The sequence below is a fragment of the Canis lupus genome, chromosome X (assembly GCF_011100685.1).
Source record: "Canis lupus familiaris isolate Mischka breed German Shepherd chromosome X, alternate assembly UU_Cfam_GSD_1.0, whole genome shotgun sequence".
NCBI lineage: Eukaryota > Metazoa > Chordata > Mammalia > Carnivora > Canidae > Canis > Canis lupus.
This window is the reverse complement of record NC_049260.1, coordinates 45,621,320-45,641,877: the sequence shown is the minus strand read 5'-3', so window position 1 is coordinate 45,641,877 and position 20,558 is coordinate 45,621,320. Positions and strand designations below refer to the sequence as shown.

At 37.9% G+C, this 20,558-nt stretch overlaps 1 protein-coding gene across 8 annotated transcripts in view; it reads left to right on the top strand.

Moving 5' to 3' along the window:
- Window positions 1–20,558, top strand: part of HUWE1 (HECT, UBA and WWE domain containing E3 ubiquitin protein ligase 1) — a 175,124-nt gene that overhangs the window by 105,197 nt on the left and 49,369 nt on the right. For 7 of the 8 annotated variants that reach the window (XM_038587503.1, XM_038587504.1, XM_038587508.1 and 4 more), the window contains 11 exons: window positions 806–1,051; window positions 2,119–2,252; window positions 3,048–3,142; window positions 12,881–13,072; window positions 14,757–14,973; window positions 15,386–15,508; window positions 16,444–16,681; window positions 17,069–17,299; window positions 18,328–18,450; window positions 18,957–19,052; window positions 19,866–20,135. In XM_038587503.1, coding sequence (XP_038443431.1) covers window positions 806–1,051; window positions 2,119–2,252; window positions 3,048–3,142; window positions 12,881–13,072; window positions 14,757–14,973; window positions 15,386–15,508; window positions 16,444–16,681; window positions 17,069–17,299; window positions 18,328–18,450; window positions 18,957–19,052; window positions 19,866–20,135 — 1,965 coding nt within the window. The remainder of the gene's footprint in view (window positions 1–805; window positions 1,052–2,118; window positions 2,253–3,047; window positions 3,143–12,880; window positions 13,073–14,756; window positions 14,974–15,385; window positions 15,509–16,443; window positions 16,682–17,068; window positions 17,300–18,327; window positions 18,451–18,956; window positions 19,053–19,865; window positions 20,136–20,558) is intronic. The other variant, XM_038587505.1, reaches the window with a different exon arrangement.

The following is a 20,558-nucleotide window of genomic DNA, read 5'->3' as shown; positions in this document are numbered from 1 at the left end:
GACTCCTTCATTAGCTGGATTGTGCAGCGATAAGTAATTTCTGCTAAAAACCAGTAACTCAGTTGCTTATGGACTTAGAAAGTCCATAATTATAACATACTGTAATGTTTTATTTTGCTTTACTCTTTGCAATATTTAATTATTAAATGCTATTCATAAGAGAAAGGAGAAAAGGGGCTGTGCTTCATTTGTTATCCTACCTCTAAGATACTACTGAGTATGAGTAGATTTATTTAAAGCCACAGGAAAGACACAGAAGTTCTCTATCTTTAATGGCAAGTGATAGTATTTTCCTGTGAGATTTTTCTGCATACTCAAAAAGCAATTACAAAGGCCTTATTCTATAATCCTTGAGTTGTTTCATAAAAAGGGAATTGCTTACCTGATGTTACCCATTCTAGAATCATCTCTTTTAGTGAGAAAAGAACAGTTTTAATACTGGTTCACTTGCATGCTTTGGAACCTTGCCTAACATTGCTCCCTGTTGAGCAAAATTTACAATTAATCTTATAGTATGGAGTCATTACTATAATAGTATTTCAGTTTGGCTATCACAAGCTTTTAAATATGATTGGCTTACCACATTTGAAAGCCTTTCATTTGAGAGAAGTTTTGCTCTAAAAGGAGGCATTGAGGTATGTCATACCTGCATTCATATTTTGACTCTTACCATTTACCAGGTGGGAGACCGTGACCAGGTTTGAAATTTGTGACACTTGTCTTCTACTTCCATTGTGACCGTTAAAGACATGATGTATATGAAGTTCATTGTACACTAATGCTTTAACTATTACTCTTGTTTCAGACACTGTCACACGAACCCAAAGTTCTTCAAGAGGGTCTTCTTCAGTTGGACTCCATCCTTTCATCCTTGGAGCCCTTACATCGCCCAATTGAATCCCCTGGAGGCTCAGTATTATTGCGAGAACTGGCTTGTGCTGGCAATGTTGCTGATGCTACCCTCTCAGCTCAGGCCACACCTCTACTGCATGCACTCACTGCTGCCCATGCCTACATCATGATGTTTGTTCATACTTGCAGAGTTGGACAGGTAAGAATTGGGGGTGTACAGGTTAGTTTAAGGCTGGTGGAATACCTAAGGCATATACTAGGCATCTTACTATACTTAGAAGCAGTTCTAGCTGCTAAAAGAACAGATTTTTTTTTGGTGGGGGATTTAGGTTTATGCTTCAAGATGCTGTCTAGTTTCATTTTCCCTTAGTATTTTTTTTCATTAGAATTTGAGTGATCATATAATTTGCTTTGCGATTGGACTTTCTTGAGAGTGAAATTTGAGTTAGAAACCTTGTTGAGTGCTATCTAAGAAATTTGATATTGCAAATGTTTTATTAGGTTATTATAAATAATAGGCATTAATAGATCTGTAGAAGCCATATAGGCTAACTGGGATATATAGTCACCTTATTTAGTGGGCAAGCCTCAATTGGATGCTCATCTAGCGTTATTACTTCCTAATTTTTGTACAAATGCATGTAGGCTTGATAATGGGATGGTAAGAAGGAAATTTGTCCACAGTACATTTAAGTCAATGGTAATTAACAGAGATTACTGAAGATCACCTAAGTACCAAGCCCCATGCTGGCAATCCATGTGTGGTTCCTCTTGTGGTTCCAGAAAGATGGAGGATTTTTTGTGTGCTCATAGTTTTTACAACTTTTAGTCCTCCAGTAATCAATTCTAAAGATTAATAATGTAATGTTTGAGTACCCTTGTTTTATGCTATTGAGCAGGAGTGTATTCTTTGCATCAAATCAAATGAAAAGCACATATATAAACTATTTAGAAAATAATTCAATTACATAACAATGCTTTGGGTTTATTTTTATGACTTTTTATTTAAAAAGGTTAAATGTTCAAGGAATTAAATAAATCCAAATATTTATTGGAGTTAAGAAATTAGAGGGAAATAGCAAGCCCCTCACCACCTAAAAAAATTAAAAGGCTGTCAGTGAATCTATAAAACTGTTTCTTTAAAAAGAGTTGCCTATGACTATTCCCTTTCACTTTACAAAAAGCAGTAAGAAAGAATGTTAGATACAGACTATAAATGTTGCAGAGGGCATCCCAAAGATCAGCTTCTGTTTACTGTGATTGCAGAGTGAAATTCGTTCCATCTCTGTAAACCAGTGGGGCTCTCAGTTGGGTCTGAGTGTTTTGAGCAAGCTGAGCCAGTTATACTGTTCCCTGGTGTGGGAAAGCACTGTCCTTCTCTCCCTGTGTACCCCAAACAGGTAAGGGAATGGTCATCTGTCTATTATCTCTGTTGTGTGTCCTAATAGAGAAACTAAATTCAGTGATCCTGGAGGATTGCTTCGGTCAAGGACAAAGGCTATTAGTAAAGATTTCAGAGGGTTCCTTGTTTTTCTTAATCCACTGAGGCTGCTATAACAAAATACCACAGACTGGATCCTTATAAATAGCAGAAACGTACTGCTCATAGTTTTGGAAGCTGGAAGTCAGAGACTATGGTGCTAGCATGGCTGGGTGAGGGTCCTTTTCTGGGTTGCAGACTTTTCCTTGTTATCCTGTCACATGGTAGAAGTTACTAGGAATGTTTCTGGAGCCTCTTTTATGAGACAGTAGTCCCATTCATGAAGATTCTGTCCTCAAGGTTTAAGCACTAACCAAAGGCCTTACCTACTTAAACCATCACATTAGGCATTAGGATTTCAACTCATGAATTTTGAGGGGACACAAACATTCACTCCACAGTATTGTCCTTCCTGTTAACCAGCCTAGGGACATGCTTATAAATGTTTACAAATGTGTTAATCTTCCGCATCTTTGATCTTACGTCCCATTTATGCTGTGTTAGCATGATAGGTGTTTAAAATTTGTTAGCCATATCTAAAGTTGAGTTGGAAACCTTGTTGCCTGCTACCTCAGGAATTTGATTATCGCACATTTTATTAGGTTAACTTACCTGTAATAAGAGGGATAGTGTCAGCCAAACTGATTAGAAACCAAACACAACTTAAGAAATGAGCTATCAGGGTTCTTTTTGCTAATGGTTTGTCTTGTTGCAGTCTGCCATCTGGGTGTGAATTTGGCCAGGTGGACATGCAGAAACTTGTTCCAAAGGATGAGAAGGCAGGTACGACCCAGGGCGGAAAAAGATCAGGTAACTCCAAGAAACTAAAATCTTAGTCATTCTCTTAAACTTTGTCTCTATGTCTTTATTAGGTCTGTTGTGAAAATTTAATTACCTCTATTGTCTTTAGTCCTCAACTTTTTTCCTTTCATTTTTATTTTAAAATAAATTATTTTCAGTCAGTTTCTCTATAAAATATATATACACAATAGTAAAAATTACAAGTTGTAGTAAAAAGAATCACTTATATTTGTACCACAAATAAACTGTATTTTGGAACTATTTGTCTAAACTTTTCCCCCAGGAATACATTTTATTAGCATAGTTGTGATTATCTTAGAGATAATATTTTAGATCTCTGTTTACTTAACGTTAAGTGCCATGTAAGGGGCCTATGAATTAACCATTCCCTATTAAGTTTTCTAATGTACTATTTTGAAATATGAGTATTTTTATATAGTTTTATGCAAATGAAAGATTAATTCTGAGCAATTGCTATATTGAAGGATATGGCAGGACTCTTAATTTTTATATACTTATTTTTCACAAGTTTAATTTCACTGTTAAAAATGACAAATGGGGATGCCTGGGTGGCTCAGTGGTTGAGCATTTGCCTTTGGCTAAGGGCGTGATCCCAGTCTTGGGATCGAGTCCCACATCAGGCTTCCTGCATGGAGCCTGCTTCTCCCTCTGCTTATGTCTCTGCCCCCCCTCCCCCCCGTCTCATGAATAAATAAATATGGTTGTAGCAGCCATATAGGCTAACTGGGATATATAGTCACCACTGAGCCACCCAGATGCCCCCGTGGAACACTTTAGAACCACACTGTTCAGGGATGCCTGGGTGGCTCAGTGGTTGAGCGTCTGCCCTCGACTCAGGGCGTGATCCTGTGGTCCCGGGATCAAGTCCCACATCAGGCTCCCTGTGTGGAGCCTGCTTCTGTCTCTGCCTCTCTGTGTGTCTCTCATGAATAAATAAAATCTTAAAAAGGGGGGGGGGAACCACACTGTTCAATATGGTAGCCACTAACCATGTGTGAACTGTTGAACACTTAAATGTGGCCGGTACAACTAAAAAATTGGATTTTTTTTCCTTCCTCTTTTACTCTCCCTCTTTCTCCCTTCCCTTTCTGTCTTCCCGCTTGCTTTTTTTCTGTATTTCCTCTTGTAAGGGGGAGGGTATTCTGGGTTGATTTGTGTGTCTGTTTCCCTACCACACAAAAAAGTACTGTGTTGAAGCACTAACCCCCTCCTAGCACCTCAAAATGAGACTTTTTTTTTTGGAACTAGGGTTGTTAGAGATGTAATTAAGATGAGGTTATACATGGGATGAGAAAAACTCAATTCTTAATTTTTATTAATTTAAATATAACTATTATTCTGTTCAATTATTAGAAGGCTTTTAAGTGTTTAGTACAACTTTGGTATGTGAATGTATTTTTTTCCAAGTAAATTGTATGACATAAATGTAGGTCAGTTATTTTTATGAAAATTTAATGTCTGAAATGAGATGTGCTCTAAGTATATTTCATACAGCTACCTGTTTTTTAAAAATCCTGAGTATAAAAATGTAAAAACTCAGTAATTTTTATATATGCTTATATCTTGAAATAAAAGTTTGATTATATTGGGTTAAACAGTATATTATTAAAAATTGTGTTTTTATTTTTTAATGTGGCTACTAGAAAATTTAAAATTACATATGTGGCTCACATATTTCTATTGGACAGTGCTATTTTTCTGATTAAATGTTTAATATATTTTTAAATTTTTCTTTTATTTTTACATATTTTAAGGTTTTTTTTTTATTCCATTTAGTTAACATACAGTGTTATCTTAATTTCAGATATATAATAAAGTGATTCAACAGTTCCATACATCACCCGGTACTCATAAGGACAAGTACACTCCTTATTCTCAATCATCTATATAACACATCCTCCATCCCTTCCCCTCTGATAATGATCAGTTTCTTCTGTATAATTAAGAGTTTGTTTCTCGGTTTATCACTCTCTTTTTTCCCTCTTTGTTCTGTTTCTTAAATTCTGCATAGTGAAATCATATGGTATTTGTCTTTTTCTGACTTCACTTAGCATTATACTCTTTAGGTCTATCCATGCCCTTGCGGATGGCAACATTTCATTTTTTATGGTTGAATAATATTTCATTGTATGTATATGCCACCACTTCCTTATCCATTCATCAGTCCATATCTTGGCTATTTTAAATAATGCTGCTATAAACATAGGGTTGCATATAACCCTTAAAATTAGTGTTTGTGTATCCTTTGGGGAAAAACCTAGTAGTGCAATTGCTGAGTTGTAGATTAGTTCCATTTTAAATTTTTGAGGAACCTCCATACTGTTATCCAGAGTGACTGCAGCAATTTGTGTTTCCACCAACAGAGTAAGAGGGTTCCCCTTTCACCACATCCTCACCAATACTTTTTGTTTATTGTTACTGATTTTAGCCATTCTGACAGGTGTGAGGTGATATCTCATTGTAGTTTTGATTTGCATTTCCCTGATGGTATGTGATGATGAACATCTTTGCTTGTATCTTTCGGCCATCTTTATATCTTATTTTGGAGTATAAGTTCTTTATATATTTTGGATATTAACCCTTTATCAGATGTCATTTGCACATAGCTTTTTTCATTATGTAGGTTGCCTTTCGGTTTTGTTGATTGTTTCCTTCGCTGTGCAGAAGCTTTTTATTTTGATTTAGTTCTAATAGTTTATTTTTTATTTTGTTTCACTTGCCTCAGGAGACATACCTAGAAAAAAGTTAATACAGCTAATGTCATAGAGGTTACTGCCTGTATTCTGTTTAGGATTTTTATAGATTTAGGTCTTTCATCCATTTTGAATTTATTTTTGTGTATGGTATAATAAAATGGTCCAGTTTCATTCTTCTGCATGTTGCTGTTCCGTTTTCCCAACAACATTTGTTGAAGAGAGCTTTTTTCCCCCATTGGATATTCTTTCCTGCTTTGTCTAAGATTAATTGACCGTGTAGTTGTGTGTTTAACTCTGGGTTTTCTTATCTGTTTCACCGATGTATGTGTCTATTTTTGTGTCACCGCCATACTTTGACTACTACAGTTTTGTAATATAACCTGAAATCTGGAATTGTGATGCCTCCAACTTTTTTAAGATTGCTTTGGCTCTTGAGCAAGAGTCTTTTGTGTTTCTGTACAAATGTTAGGATTGTTTGTTCTGGTTCTATAAAAAATGCTGTTGGTATTTTGATAGGGATTGCATTAAATATGTAGACTGCTTTGGGTAGTATAGACATTTCAATGATAATTTGTCCTTCAGTATATGAGCATGGAAGGTCTTTCCATTTCTTTGTGTCATTTTGAATTCTTTCATCAGTGTTTTATAGGTTTCAGAATACAGGTCCCTCCCCTCCTTGGTTCAGTTTATTCCTAGGTGTGTTCTTTCTCATGTAATTATAAATGGGATTGTTTTCTTAATTTCTCTTTCTCCTGCTTCATTATTGGTGTATAGAAATGCAACAGAATTCTGTGCATTGCTTTTATATCCTGTGACTTTATTGATATATACATTAGTTCCAGCATTTTTTTAGCAGAGTCTATAGGGTTTTCTATATATATTATGTCATCTGCAGATAGTAAAAGTCTCACTTCTTCCTTACTGATTTGGATGCCTTTTATTTCTTTTTGTTGTCTGATCACTTGTGGCTAGGACTTAACAGTACTATGATGAATAAAAGTGGTGAGAGTGGACATCTTCAGTTTTTCCCCATTAAGGATGATATTAGCTCTGTGTTTTTCATATATGGCCTTTATTATATTTAGGTATGTTCCCTCTAAACCTACTTTGTTGATGGTTTTTCTTAATTATTATTTTTTTTTAATTTTTTGATTATTTATTATTTTTGAGAAAAAGAGCCTGAGCTGTGAAGGGGGCAGAGGGAGAGAATCCTCAGGCAGACCCTCCCTTGAGCCCAGAGCCTGATATAGGGCTTGATCCTAGGACCTGAAGCAAAATCAAGAGTGAGACATTTAACTGAGCCACCCAGGTGCCCCTTGAAGGTTTTTTTTTTTTTATCATGAATAGATATTGTACTTTGTTGGGTACTTTTTCTTTGTCTGTTGAAATGATCATATGCTTCTTACTGTTTTTCTTATTGATGTGATGTATCACATTGACTGAATTTGTGAATGATGAACTACCCTTGCAACCCAGGAATACTATCCCATTTGATCCTGGTGAATGATTTTTTTAATGCATTGTCAAATCAGATTGCTAGTATTTTACTAAGGACTTTTGCATCTATATTCATCAGGGATATTGGTCTGTAGTTCTTTTTTTTAGTGGAGTCTTTGGTTTTGGAATCAGGGTAATGCTGGCCTCATAGAATGCATTTGGAAGTTTTCCCCTTTTTTCTATATTTTGGAATAGTTTAAGAAGAATAAGTATTAACTCTTCTTTAAAATTTTCAGTAGAATTTACCTGTGAAGCCATCTGGTCCTGGACTTCTATTTGTTGGGAGTTTTTTTTATTACTAACTCAGTTTCTTTGCTGGCTATCAATCTGTTAAAATTTTCTATGTCTTCCTTTTCAATTTTGGTAGTTTAAATGTTTCTAGGAAATTATCCATTTTTTCTAGGTTGTCCAGTTTGTTGGCATATAGTTTTTCATAACATTCTCATGATTTTTTTGTATTTCTGTGGTTTTGGTTGTTATTTCTCCTATTTGTGATTTTATTTGTCTTTTTTTAATAAGTCTGACAGGATTAAAGAACCAGCTCTTGGTATCATTGATGTGTTCTGTTGTTTCTTTAATTCTGTATCATTTATTTCCATTCCAGTCTTTATTATTTCCTTTCTTCTGCTAATTTTATGTCCTGTTTGTTCTTTTTCTAGCTCCTATTGGTGTAAGGTTAGGTTGTTTGAGACTTCTTGCTTGTTGAGGTAGGCCTATATTGCCATGTTCTTCCTTCTGAGTACTGCTTTTGCTGCATCCCAAAGTTTTGGGGCCATTGTGTTTTCACTTGGTTTCCATGTACTTTTTAATTTCTTCTTTGATTTCCTGGTTGACTCATTCATTGTTGAGTAGCATGTTCTTTAACCTCCATGTATTTGTGATCTTTCCAGATTTTATCTTGTGGTTAACTTCTAGTGTCATAGCATTGTGGTCTGAAAAGATAAATGGTTATGATTAGATTTATTCTTAGATTTATTAGGCTAGTTTTCTGGACTAATAAGTGATCTGTAGATTGTTCTGTTCCACATAATTGAAAAGAATGTGTATTCTGTTTTGTTTTAGGATGAAATGTTTGGAATATATCTGTTAAATCCATATGGTTCAGTGTGTCATTCAAAACCATTGTTTCCTTGTTTGATTTTATGTCCATTGATGTGAGTGGGGTGTTAAAGTCCCCTACAATTATTGTTTACGACTGATAACTTTCCTTTATGTTTGTTATTATCTGTGTATTTGGGTGCTCATACGTGGGTACATAAATATTTGTAATTGTTACATCGTTTTGTTGGATTGTCCCCTTTATTACTTTATAGTGTCTTTGTCTCTTGTTACAGTTTTTGTTTTAAAGTCTGTTTTGTCCAATATGAGTATTGCTACTCTGGCTTTCTTTTGACAACCATTTGCATGGTAAATATTTCTCCATTCCCTCATGTTCCTCCATTTGCAGGTATCTTTAGGTCCAAAATGAGTCTCTTGTAGGCAGTACATAGATGAGTCTTGCTTTTTTATCCATTCTGTCACCCTGTCTTTTGGTTGAAGTGTTTAGTCCATTTACATTGAAATAATTATTGATAGTAGGTATTGCCTTTTTATTACTTGTTTTGTGTTTCCAGAAATTTTCTCCTTTCTTATCTTTTTTCTTTAATGGTTTGCTGATTCTCTTTACTGATATATTTGGATTTCTTTCTCTTTATTATTTACATATTTATTAGTGTTTTTTAATATGATTACCATTATATTTACATATAACATCTTTTATGTATAGCAGTTTATATTAAGTTGATGGTTATTTAAGTTTGAACCCATTCTTCTCTCCTCCCCACATTTTAGGTATATGTTATTACATTTTATCCTTTTTTTGTGAGTTCCTCAATACTGTCACTTTTGGTCTCTCCTTCTCACTCATAGACTCCTCTTTAATATTTTTTACAGGGCTGTTTTAGTGATCATGAACTCCTTTAGTTTTTGTTTTCTGGGAAACTCTTTATCTCTCCTTCAAACTGAATGATAGCCTTGCTGGATAAGAGTATTCCTGGCTGCAGATTTTTTCCATTCAACACTTTGAATATATCATGCCACTCTCTTCTGGCTTGCCAAGTTTCTACTGAAAAATCTCCTGCTTCCCTTCTGGTTTTTCCCTTGTAAGTTAATCACTTCTTTTGTCTTGCTGCTTTTTTTTTTGTTTTTTTTTGTTTTTTTTTGTCTTGCTGCTTTTAAATTTTTTTCTTTATCACTATATTTTGCAAATTTAATTGCAGTGTGTCTTGGTGCCGATCTGCTTTTGTTGATTTTGTTGGGGGTTCTTTGTGCCTCCTGGATCTGGATATCTGTTTCCTTCCCCAAATTAGGGAAGTTTCCAGCTATTATTTCTTCAAATAAATTTTCTGCCCCCTTTTCTCTCTTCTTCTTCTGGGCCTCCTGTAGTACAGACATTATGTTTGATGGACTCAGTTCCATAAATCTATTCTCATTTTGCATATTTTCTCTTGTTCAACTTGATTACTTTCCATTGCTCTTGTCTTCTAGGTCACTAGTTTGTTCCTCTGCTTCCATTCTGTTGTTCATTCCATCAAGTGTGTTTCTCATTTCATTTATTGAACCCTTTACCTCTCCTATGTTGTTCATTAGGGTTTCACTCATACCTTTCATTCTTTTCTCAAGTCCAGTGAGTATCCATATGATCATTGCCTTAAATTCTCTGTCAGGTATACTTATATCCATTTTACTTAGATTTCTGGCCATAGCCTTATGCTGTTCTTCATTTGGGATAAATTTTTCTGTCTCTTATTTTGTCTTCCTTTCTGTGTCTGTTTCTGTGTTAAGAAAGTCAGTTATGGGGCAGCCCGGGTGGCTCAGCGGTTTAGCGCCACCTTCGGCCCAGGGTGTGATCCTGAAGACCCGGGATCGAGTCCTGTGTCAGACTCCCTGCATGGAGCCTGCTTCTCCCTCTGCTTGTGTCTCTGCTTCTCTCTCTCTCTCTCTCTCTCTCTCTCTCTCCCTCCTCTCTTCTCTCTTCTCTCTTCTCTCTCTTGTCTCTCACGAATAAATAAATTAATCTTTTTAAAAAAAGAAAGTCAGTTATGTCTTCTGCTCTTGGAAGTAGTGACTTTATGAAGAAGGTGTCCTAGAATGCCTTGCAGTGCAGTGTCCCCTATTCACCAGAACCTGGTACTTCAGGAGAGTATGTGGTACTTAGGTCTTACTGTTTTGTCTGAGTTACTTTTCCTGTCAATGCAGCCATTTGCACTGATTCTCTTTACCTTTTGTGGGCTGTACTTGCTTTCTGTAATGTTAATGGGACCCAAGTAGGCCATCTCTGAGGGGGCATGTCCACTGGTGAACTTGAGAACTGGGTGGCTGTGTTAGGAAGATGTGCACTAGTCTTATGCCAAGTTCCTCAAAGCACTGAAGGGGCTAGGGGCACTCTGAGTACCTGTTAACCAGGGAGCTGGGTGGTGTGTGTACAGATTTAACAGATTTTTCCCTGAGTGGGCGAGTCCTCAGGAGACCTCATGGCTGCGGCACACTGCTAGCGGGTTGGATAGCAAGGGTCTGTGCAGCCTTCCCTCCTGCAAGTTGCTCTGTGTTAGTGCTGGGTGGGGGTGGGGAGGAATGGCTCCCACCAGCTCTCTCACCAGCTCTCTCCTTTTCAGAGAAATCTCCCAACATGCTTGGAAATCAGTATGAACAGATATGTCTGCCAGTTGCCCTCAGCATTGTGTAAACTGCCTTTTTTTTTTTTTTTTACGTTGCATCTTCATACAGGCTGCTCTCTCTTTAAGGGTGGTGACCCAGTGATAGTTGGCCCAGTGCTGAGTCATCTGGTTTTTAAAGCCAGGATTACTCTCCCTTTGTGAGCTTCCTGGTGCTCTTTGTGAGCTTCCTGGTGCATGTGCTGTTTCTCTGCCCTCGCTGTGCGCCCAGCTCTCCCTCCCTTTAGTGGGCAGCTTCACTCTGCCTTTCTGATCTTTCTGACCTTTCAGATGCAGTTGCTTCTCTATATTTAGTTGTGGAGTTTGTGTTCTGCCAGTCTTCGGATTGCTCTTCAGTTTATTGACGGATGTGGATGATACCTCTTTGTAAATGTAGGACTAGATGAGCTCAGGGTCCTTCTATTCTGCCATCTTCCCAAGCTCCTTTTTGTACAATGGGTTTGTTTTTTCCATGACCCCAAGATCAAGTGTTGCATGCTCTTCCAGCTGAGCCAACAAGGTGCCCCTGTATAGTGGTGTTTTAGAAAACAGCTTTTATGTTCTATCACAATAAAGTTGCAAATTGCAGTAAGCAGAAACTACACAATTTTGAGACTCCAATGCAACAAACTAAACTTAATGAAAACTTTTCTAGAAAGTTTTTCCCCTATGTCCTACATCAGAAAAGACATAAATTTAATTAACTATTAAGAAAACAAGACAGTTCCATGTATAAAAACTGATTGGATATGCTTAAAAATTATACTTGTTACTAAAGATAGGGGAAATGCTTAAAGAACAGATAAAGGATTTATATGACAGTTATTATGGGAGGAAGAGAGAATAAAATAAAAAACCTTTGGCCCATTTAAATTTGTAGAAAATGGACCAAACCAAAAATTAGAACCTCAGATTTAGTCAAAATACACCAAATTTAAGTCAAGGAAAGAATAATTTACTAAGAAGTACGAACAAAATTAGATTCAGTGTCAAAGAAGTACTTCACCTAATAATAATCTTGTTATATTTTTTCCAACAATTTATTTCACACATTTAACAAAGATGACTCCATTTCCACAAAGTTTTTAGAACATTACAAAGAAAACTTGGTGGTGTGTTTTTTTAAAAGTTTGTCTAGGGCAGCCTGGGTGGCTCAGCGGTTTAGCATTGCCTTCAGCCCAGGGCATGATCCTGGAGACTCAGGATCGAGTCCCACGTCAGGCTCCCTGCATGGAGCCTGCTTCACCCTCTGCCTGTGTCTCTGCCTCTCTTTTTCTCTGGGTGTCTCATGAATAAATAAATAAAATCTTCTTTTAAAAAAGTTTGTCTAAAGCTGTCTATTAGATATAAGCATGCATATCTCCACCCAATAAAAAAATACACCTCACATTTATATACAAAAATCTTAAATGCCAGAAAATAACATTTCTCCAGTGGCAGTCAATCTGTGATGTTTAATTTGAGTTTATTAACCATAAAATTGTAACGGTACTCACCTTGACAGCATGGGCTGAGGGCAGGGTACAGCACGCACATGGTAGTCTATGTAAATGGTACTCCCTATGTCATGCAGTGCCTACAGTCTTGCAAGGTAGCCCTGGGTTAAGACAGTTCATAAGCTTTTGCTGGAAAATGTCAGTATTGGCTATCTAGAAGGGCTCCAAGGAGAGGCACATATCAGTACAGTTATGTTTTGTTTTTCCTTTTCAGATATAGAAAGTTATGGACATTTAAAGAGTAACAAGCACCATAGGTAGCTCTTTTCTTGTGACTCTTCAGGACCAGGAACCAGGTAAGTGGTGACTCAACATGGACTTACTGCTCCCCTCTTATGTCTACAGATGGGGAACAGGATGGAACAGCTGCAAGTATGGATGCTTCTACCCAGGGCTTATTAGAAGGCATTGGGCTTGATGGTGACACATTGGCTCCCATGGAAACAGATGAACCTACTGCTTCAGACTCGAAAGGCAAATCTAAAATTACACCTGCTATGGCTGCCAGAATCAAGCAAATCAAGCCTTTATTGTCAGGTGAGTGATTTTTTTCATTTTACTCCCTTTTCTGGCTTTCAGACAAATTCAGTTGGTATGGCTCTGTTGTTTGCTTTAAGGAACTTTTAAACCATGGTGGCTTATTTTCAGGGTGTACTTAATATGGTATCTACTATATGACCGGCTCTATACTACGTGCTAGGGATACAGTGTTAAGAGACTTATTTCCTGAAAGCCATGTCTTTAATTCCTTCCTTCCGACTCATTCTTCAACTACTGCAAATGGCTCCTGCTCTTACCATTCCACTGAAAGGACTCACCAGTGACCTGCTGCTAAGTCATTGGATACTCTTCAGTCCCCTTCTCACTCATCTGCAGTACGATAGTTGGCCCACCATCTCAAAATACTCTTTTCCTGGCTTCTGTGGTATTATACTTTTCTGCTTTCCTGTTACCTTTTGGCTACTCCACCCTGTCTCCTTTTACTTTCTCTGTCCCTTAAATATAGCTGGCAAATTACATGGTTGATTCATGTTTTTTTTAAGGTTTATTTATTTATCTATTTATCTATCTATCTATTTATGAGAGAGAGGGAGAGAGAGAGAGAGAGAGAGAGAGAGAGGCAGAGACACAGGAGGAGGGAGAAGCAGGCTCCATGCTGGGAGCCCGACGTGGGACTTGATCCCGGGACTCCAGGATCACGCCCTGGGCCAAAGGCAGGCGCTAAACCGCTGAGCCTCCCAGGGATCCCGAGTCATGTTTTAATAGTGTCATTTTGGCAGCTCTGTGGAGCCTACATTAACATATATAAAACTGCATTAAAGATTTGCACTGATCACTCTTTGTCGTCCTTTGCCCCTTAGTGTTATATCAATGTTTGGGGAACCTGTTTTGTATGTTCCTTAATATTTGCCACTTTCCAACACCTTATGTAGAGGAAAGTGAAGTCATAACTCCTAGGAATCTGGAGCTCTGCCCCAAAGCAAGCAGAAAATGGCCTTTGGTATGGGGTGGTGCCTGGATGGCTCAGTTGGTTGAGGGTCTGACTCTAGATTTTGTTTAGCTCAGGTGGTAGGAAGCCCACATGTGCAGTCTCTCTATAAATTAATTAATGTTATGAAAGCCACTTTATAAAATTTTTATCCTTTTTTCTCCCTTTGCCCCTCCCCTGCGCCTGCATGCATGCTTTCTCTCAATGAATGAATGTGAAGAAAACCACATAAATTTTATGCTTTTCCTGGCCATCTTTTTTTCCTTTGAGGATCATATATTTAATGTTGTGATCAGACAATATATATGATATTCTTTCCTTGTCTAAGTGGTTAACAGTTTTGCTATTTTTAAATTTCTGTAGGTGTTTTAAGTGATTCTGTAACCTAATAGATGTATTCATTTACTTAACTGGTTCATATTGCTCTGTTGCTTTTTCTACAAAGGTAGTTTCAATCTATGCCTCCTTTTACAGTATGTTTATCTTATTTGTCTTTCACATTTGTTATATATTGAGTGCCAACATACTTCTCTGTCTCCTGCCTTCAAAAGAGGCATTTATTCTCTGTGGAACTTCATTTTTGGATTGTCAAATGTAGAAATAAGTCCAGGTGTTTTCTAGGTGTTATTGGGAGGAAGTGGTCAGTCATAAAATTGTATTGACAGTAATGTTAGTTATAAGGAAACCATTCTGAGCATACTCTCATGCCTTAATCTCACTTTTGGTTTGCAGCTTCCTCCAGATTAGGTCGAGCACTTGCTGAACTATTTGGACTCCTTGTTAAATTATGTGTGGGGTCTCCTGTCCGCCAAAGAAGGAGCCATCATGCTGCCAGCACTACTACAGCACCAACACCTGCTGCTCGATCCACAGCCTCAGCCCTCACTAAGCTCCTCACAAAGGGCTTATCTTGGCAACCTCCACCATATACACCAACTCCCCGCTTCAGGTGATATTCTGCTTGAGATACAGAATCTAATTGGTTCCTTTTCTACTTAACGTGGATAGTGAGCCACTGAACTAGAGGACTTGAAAGATCCCCTGTTAACTCTAGATGTGTAGCCTATATTATACGCAGCTTAATGTACTTGTCTTGGTTCTTCTTAGTCTAGAATATAAAGATTTTTTAAACATTTATGATCAAACTGTATTCCAATAACCTTGTATTTTTTAGTAGGTGAGAACTGTCACCTTTTTTGCTTTAGAAGTTTTAACAACCACACTAGCCACCTACCTGAATTGCAGTCTCTCAGCCACTTCAGTGCAGTGTTAAATTTTACTCTAGGCATCTACGTGGATTTCCCACTACTTCTGTGACTGCCTCAGAAAAGGCTAAAATTTTGCTTTTTCCCCTCTTTCAGGCTGACATTCTTCATCTGTTCAGTTGGTTTTACATCCCCAATGCTGTTTGATGAGAGGAAGTATCCTTACCACCTCATGCTGCAGAAATTTCTCTGCTCTGGAGGCCACAATGCTCTTTTTGAGTAAGAATCAAGTTGCTTCACAAAGAAGCATTTCTTGGAGTTTGGTCTTTCTGTGTGCCTTAGCAGCACACAACTTCGTCAGTCCTGTGACAGTGGGATACATAGATATAGCCATTAATTATATCCTTTCACATTCTGAGAACTAGCCATATTTGTGTCATCTTCCTTGGAGGGTGGGATTCAGCCTGTCCTAGAGGTGTTTGTATGGATCTCTGCTTTTCCTCATCTGGTTTTTAGTACCTGGTGTACATATTTTTCTAATAGATTTATCCTTTTCTATTGTTTCTCTGATAATTTTTCTGCTTCCCTTGATCTGAAGATTCTAAGCGAAGTTTGATGTTTTTTATTGAAGTATGGTTGACATAAAGTGTTATACTTGTTTCAGGTGTACAACATTGTGATTTGACAATTTTTGTACATTATGCAAATCTCATGACAATAAGCGTAGTTACCATCTGTCACCATACAAAGTTACTACAGTATTATTAACTTTATTTCCTATGCTGTACTTTTCAGTTCTCTGACTTGTTTATTTTATAACTAAGTTTATACCTCTTAATCCCCTTTACCTATTTCACCCATCCCCCTACTCCCCAACTCTCCCCTCTGGCAACCACTTTGGTGGTTTGTTCATTTTGGCTTTAAAAAGTAAAGCTAAAAGTTGTAATCATTTTGCATTCTATATGTGTATCAAATCCTCACATTATATACCCAAAACTTAACATATGTTATATGTCAATAATGTCCCAATAAATCTGGAATAAACCCTCCTCTCAAAAAAAGATAAAGCTAATAGATGTTGGATAGATTAACAGCTGTAGCTCCAAGAGGAGGGACATGTAGTGCCAATGTAGATACTGGGAACCTTCTGAATGTCCCCCTCCAATCTAAAATACTAATATTCTGTCTCTGTATTTTCTCTTATTTGAATTTAGAACTTTCAATTGGGCTCTGTCCATGGGAGGCAAAGTTCCTGTTGCTGAAGGATTAGAACATTCAGATTTACCTGATGGCACAGGAGAATTCCTAGATGCCTGGCTAATGCTAGTAGAGAAGATGGTGAATCCCACCACGGTGCTTGAATCTCCACATTCACTGCCTGCCAAATTGCCTGGAGGTGTCCAGAACTTTCCACAGTTCAGTGCCCTTCGCTTCCTTGTGGTAACTCAGAAAGTGAGTATTGAGCATTCTGAAACCAAGAGGAATTTCTCTTGCTAAGTAGCTCTCCCACTTTTTTGTCGTCCTTAATGAAATATCTTGATTGTTAGAGAATCTTTGGATCCTACTCCCAGATAGCTCTGCCTTACAGAGGGAGATAGAGACCACTGGAAAATTTCCTGTAGTGTAAATATTTGAACTATAAACTTGAGATTGATACTTCAGGTTGGGTTAAGTGCACCTTCTCTGTGCTTCTTTAGCCCCCCTCAGTACTGATCTAGGATTTTGTTGTTTGCACTGACCTTTCATGGAAAGACTATCCCAGAAGTATTTGACTTATTCCTCCAGTGGTTTTGAATTGAGACAAAATGATCTTCACACAGCTTTTAAAATGACTTCTAGGCAGCCTTTACTTGCATCAAGAACCTGTGGAACCGGAAACCCCTGAAAGTATATGGCGGGCGAATGGCTGAGTCCATGCTGGCTATCCTATGCCACATTCTCCGAGGAGAACCTGTGATTCGAGAGAGACTGAGCAAAGAGAAAGAGGGATCTCGAGGAGAAGAGGACACAGGGCAAGAGGAAGGTGGCTCTCGCCGGGAACCTCAAGTCAACCAGCAGCAACTACAACAGGTAGGGTCCTGGCTTCCCACTCCAGGGCCCAGACTTTGCACCCGGTAGAGTGTGTTTATGGGTTTTCTAAATTTACATGCTACTAAATAAGTTGTGAGTTTTCTAAGTTTACATGCCACAGTGTTGTCTGGTCCTCTTAGCCAGGAGATAGGTTTAAATTTGTTCCCTCTTAGCATTTCTTTTTCCTCCTGAGAAAGCTGAGGTGTAGTTTCAACACATCTAACAGGTAAAAGATTTGTGTCTTCCCCAGTATGTTTAGTATTAAAACTCTTATTATATATTCTTAGTAGGCTGTGGCTGCCATGTTCTTTGGAGGCAAACCATCCTCAGCTACTTTGTGACTTACCTATAGAGGGAAGAGTTAAGGATATTGTGACCCAAATTTATTCTCCAACAAGAGCTCTCTGAAACCTTACCTACAAAACTTGTTATTTTTAAGTAAATGCATAAACCACATTTTGAAAATCAGAGGTTAGAAGCAGAGGGGGAAGCACTTATGATCCTGACCTTTTTAACTTCTTGTCATTCTTTTATTACTAGATGTTAATTTTCTTATTATTTGATGTTGTAAAGCTGTGGTTTATAGTTTGTTTTTGTATAAATCTTTCTATACATCTCATGATTATTTCCTAGTAATAAAATTCCTAAGGTCAGTTTCTTAGGCTCTTGTTCTGTTGCCAGTTTATTTTCCAGAAAAGTGGGGTCCGATTTTTACTTCTATGTGTGAATCTGTCTTTGGATTAGAGTGATCCTATTAATGATAATAGCCATCTAGCCCCATTTTCTTAGAGCACAGAATTCAGAATCACCTTGGCTTCCTGCCACAATGTGTAGCTCTAATGTTTGAATACTATGGAAGTACCAAGTGGAAAGGATTGTTCATTTATCTAACGGCCTGAGCTATTAACGTTCTCAGTTCATATGAAGTTAGAATAACTTCTTTCTATCTTGAAAAGGTTTCTACCTTTTAAAAATGCATTTGGATTTCTCTTTTACTGTGGTTCTGAGATCTTGCATTCTTTTTATAGCTTATGGACATGGGCTTCACAAGGGAACATGCCATGGAGGCCCTGTTGAACACCAGCACCATGGAGCAGGCCACAGAGTACCTTCTAACTCACCCTCCCCCAATTATGGGAGGAGTTGTTCGGGTAAGTTGGCTCGGGGCTCTAATTTTGTAGGACATTGGTTTGACTGCTTCTGTGTTTTCTGTTGTACTTCCATCATTGGTCTTCCCTTATATAAACTACTTTTCATTTTCAGACTTTTGCATGCCAATCTTTTCATTTTGTGAGAACTCTCAGTTCTAGAATATAATGAGCAGAAGCTTCCCATCTCCCAGCCATGCAAATTACTGGACTTTTTTTTTTTTTTTTTTCAGAAGAACTCTTAAGTTATCCACAATCAGAAAGCAATAGAAGAAACTCACTTTTCTGAGATACAGGATAGGTGGTCACATTGAAGCCTGCTTCCTGTGCTTAATTTCATTGTGATTTTTCCCTCTCTGTTATTGTAGTGACCAAGTAAGTCTAGTTGGGTTTGACTCTAGAGAGCAGCATTCAGAGCACCTTCTCCTCTAAAGCTTAAGCACAGGATATCTGATTCCTTGTGAGTTGGTATGTCCTTTGTTGCTGGATTTTCTGTTGTTTCTCTGTAGGATCTGAGTATGTCCGAAGAGGACCAGATGATGAGAGCAATTGCTATGTCTCTGGGACAGGATATCCCAATGGATCAAAGAGCGGAGTCACCTGAGGTAACTAGGAAACAGGACGTCCAAAATGGTCTGACACGTTAATCATAGTATTTTTATGAACATTCTGGTACTACTACAAAATAGTTGGAGGAATTAATATCTAAAGAAAGGAATGGGGGAATCCCTGGGTGGCTCAGTGGTTCAGCGCCTGCCTTTGGCCCAGGGCGTGATCCTGGAGTCCCGGGATCAAGTTCCGTGTCGGGCTCCCCGCATAGAGTCTGCTTCTCCCTCTACCTGTGTCTCTGCCTCTCTCTCTCTCTCTCTCTCTCTCTCTCTCTCAAATAAATAAATAAATAAATAAATAAATATTTTTAAAAAAGAAAAGAAAGGCATGGGAGTGATTATTCTTTCATTCCAACCTTGTGATCACTGATACAATGTATTAACCTGAAGCTTTAAGTGAGGCAAATGAAATGTTAATCTTTACTCTCAAATAAGAGACTCAGAAATGTAGTAGTGTTCATTAGGCGAATTTTGGCTGTTTGTTGTTAGGTAACAATAACTTCAGTTTATTATGTTGGCAGCGAATGCAGGACAGTATCTCCACATGATTTTGTGGGAGGGTGTGATATAGCATTCTGTAAATAAATTGGCAATACTTTGGGGGTTGGAAGTGTCTTCCTCCTCTGCTTTTCCTGTCTTGCCTTAGTCTTTGAGGCTGCCCTCATGAATAACTGCCACATCCTAAAGAACATATCACCTGCTTGAGAAGGTAGTGGGCATTGAGTAATATAGGGCCAATACATTCTTAGAGTGTTCCCTATTCTTCTTCAGCTCTCCCATATGCTGTCATTCTTCCTTCCTTGCCTCTAGGAAGTTGCTTGTCGGAAAGAAGAGGAGGAGCGGAAAGCTCGGGAAAAGCAGGAAGAGGAAGAAGCTAAATGTCTAGAGAAGTTCCAGGATGCTGATCCATTGGAACAAGATGAGCTCCACACTTTCACAGATACCATGTTACCAGGCTGCTTTCACCTTCTTGATGAGCTGCCGGACACAGTGTACCGGGTGTGTGATTTAATCATGACCGCAATCAAACGTAATGGAGCTGACTATCGAGACATGATTCTAAAACAAGTAGTCAATCAGGTAAGTTCTTCAGGAGCCAGAAGAGGAGAGAGTGTATAAAGTGGATTTCTGCCATCATCAAACTCTTGATTTTTAAAAAAATAAAATATCTTTGTTGGTTTGGTTTCTTTTTTTTTTTTTGCCCGATATGGATATATTCTCTTTGAATTCTTTAGATGTGATGATCTTACTTTCTTAAATCTTCCCTGCAAAAAGTGTGAATAAACTACCTCACAAAAAATGTTTTTGAAAGCAAAAAACAAAGCTCTCTTTTACTAGGCATCTCCTACTGTGAAATTCATCCCAAAAGTCCCAAATGTGTCTCACTCTTGAACCAAGTTAGGTCCCATGGACTAACAGTGAATAAATGTTTTATTTTCCCTCTCCTGTGTAATAGCCACTTCGACAAAAAAGCCCTCCTCATAATGAATAGCTGTGAGCTAG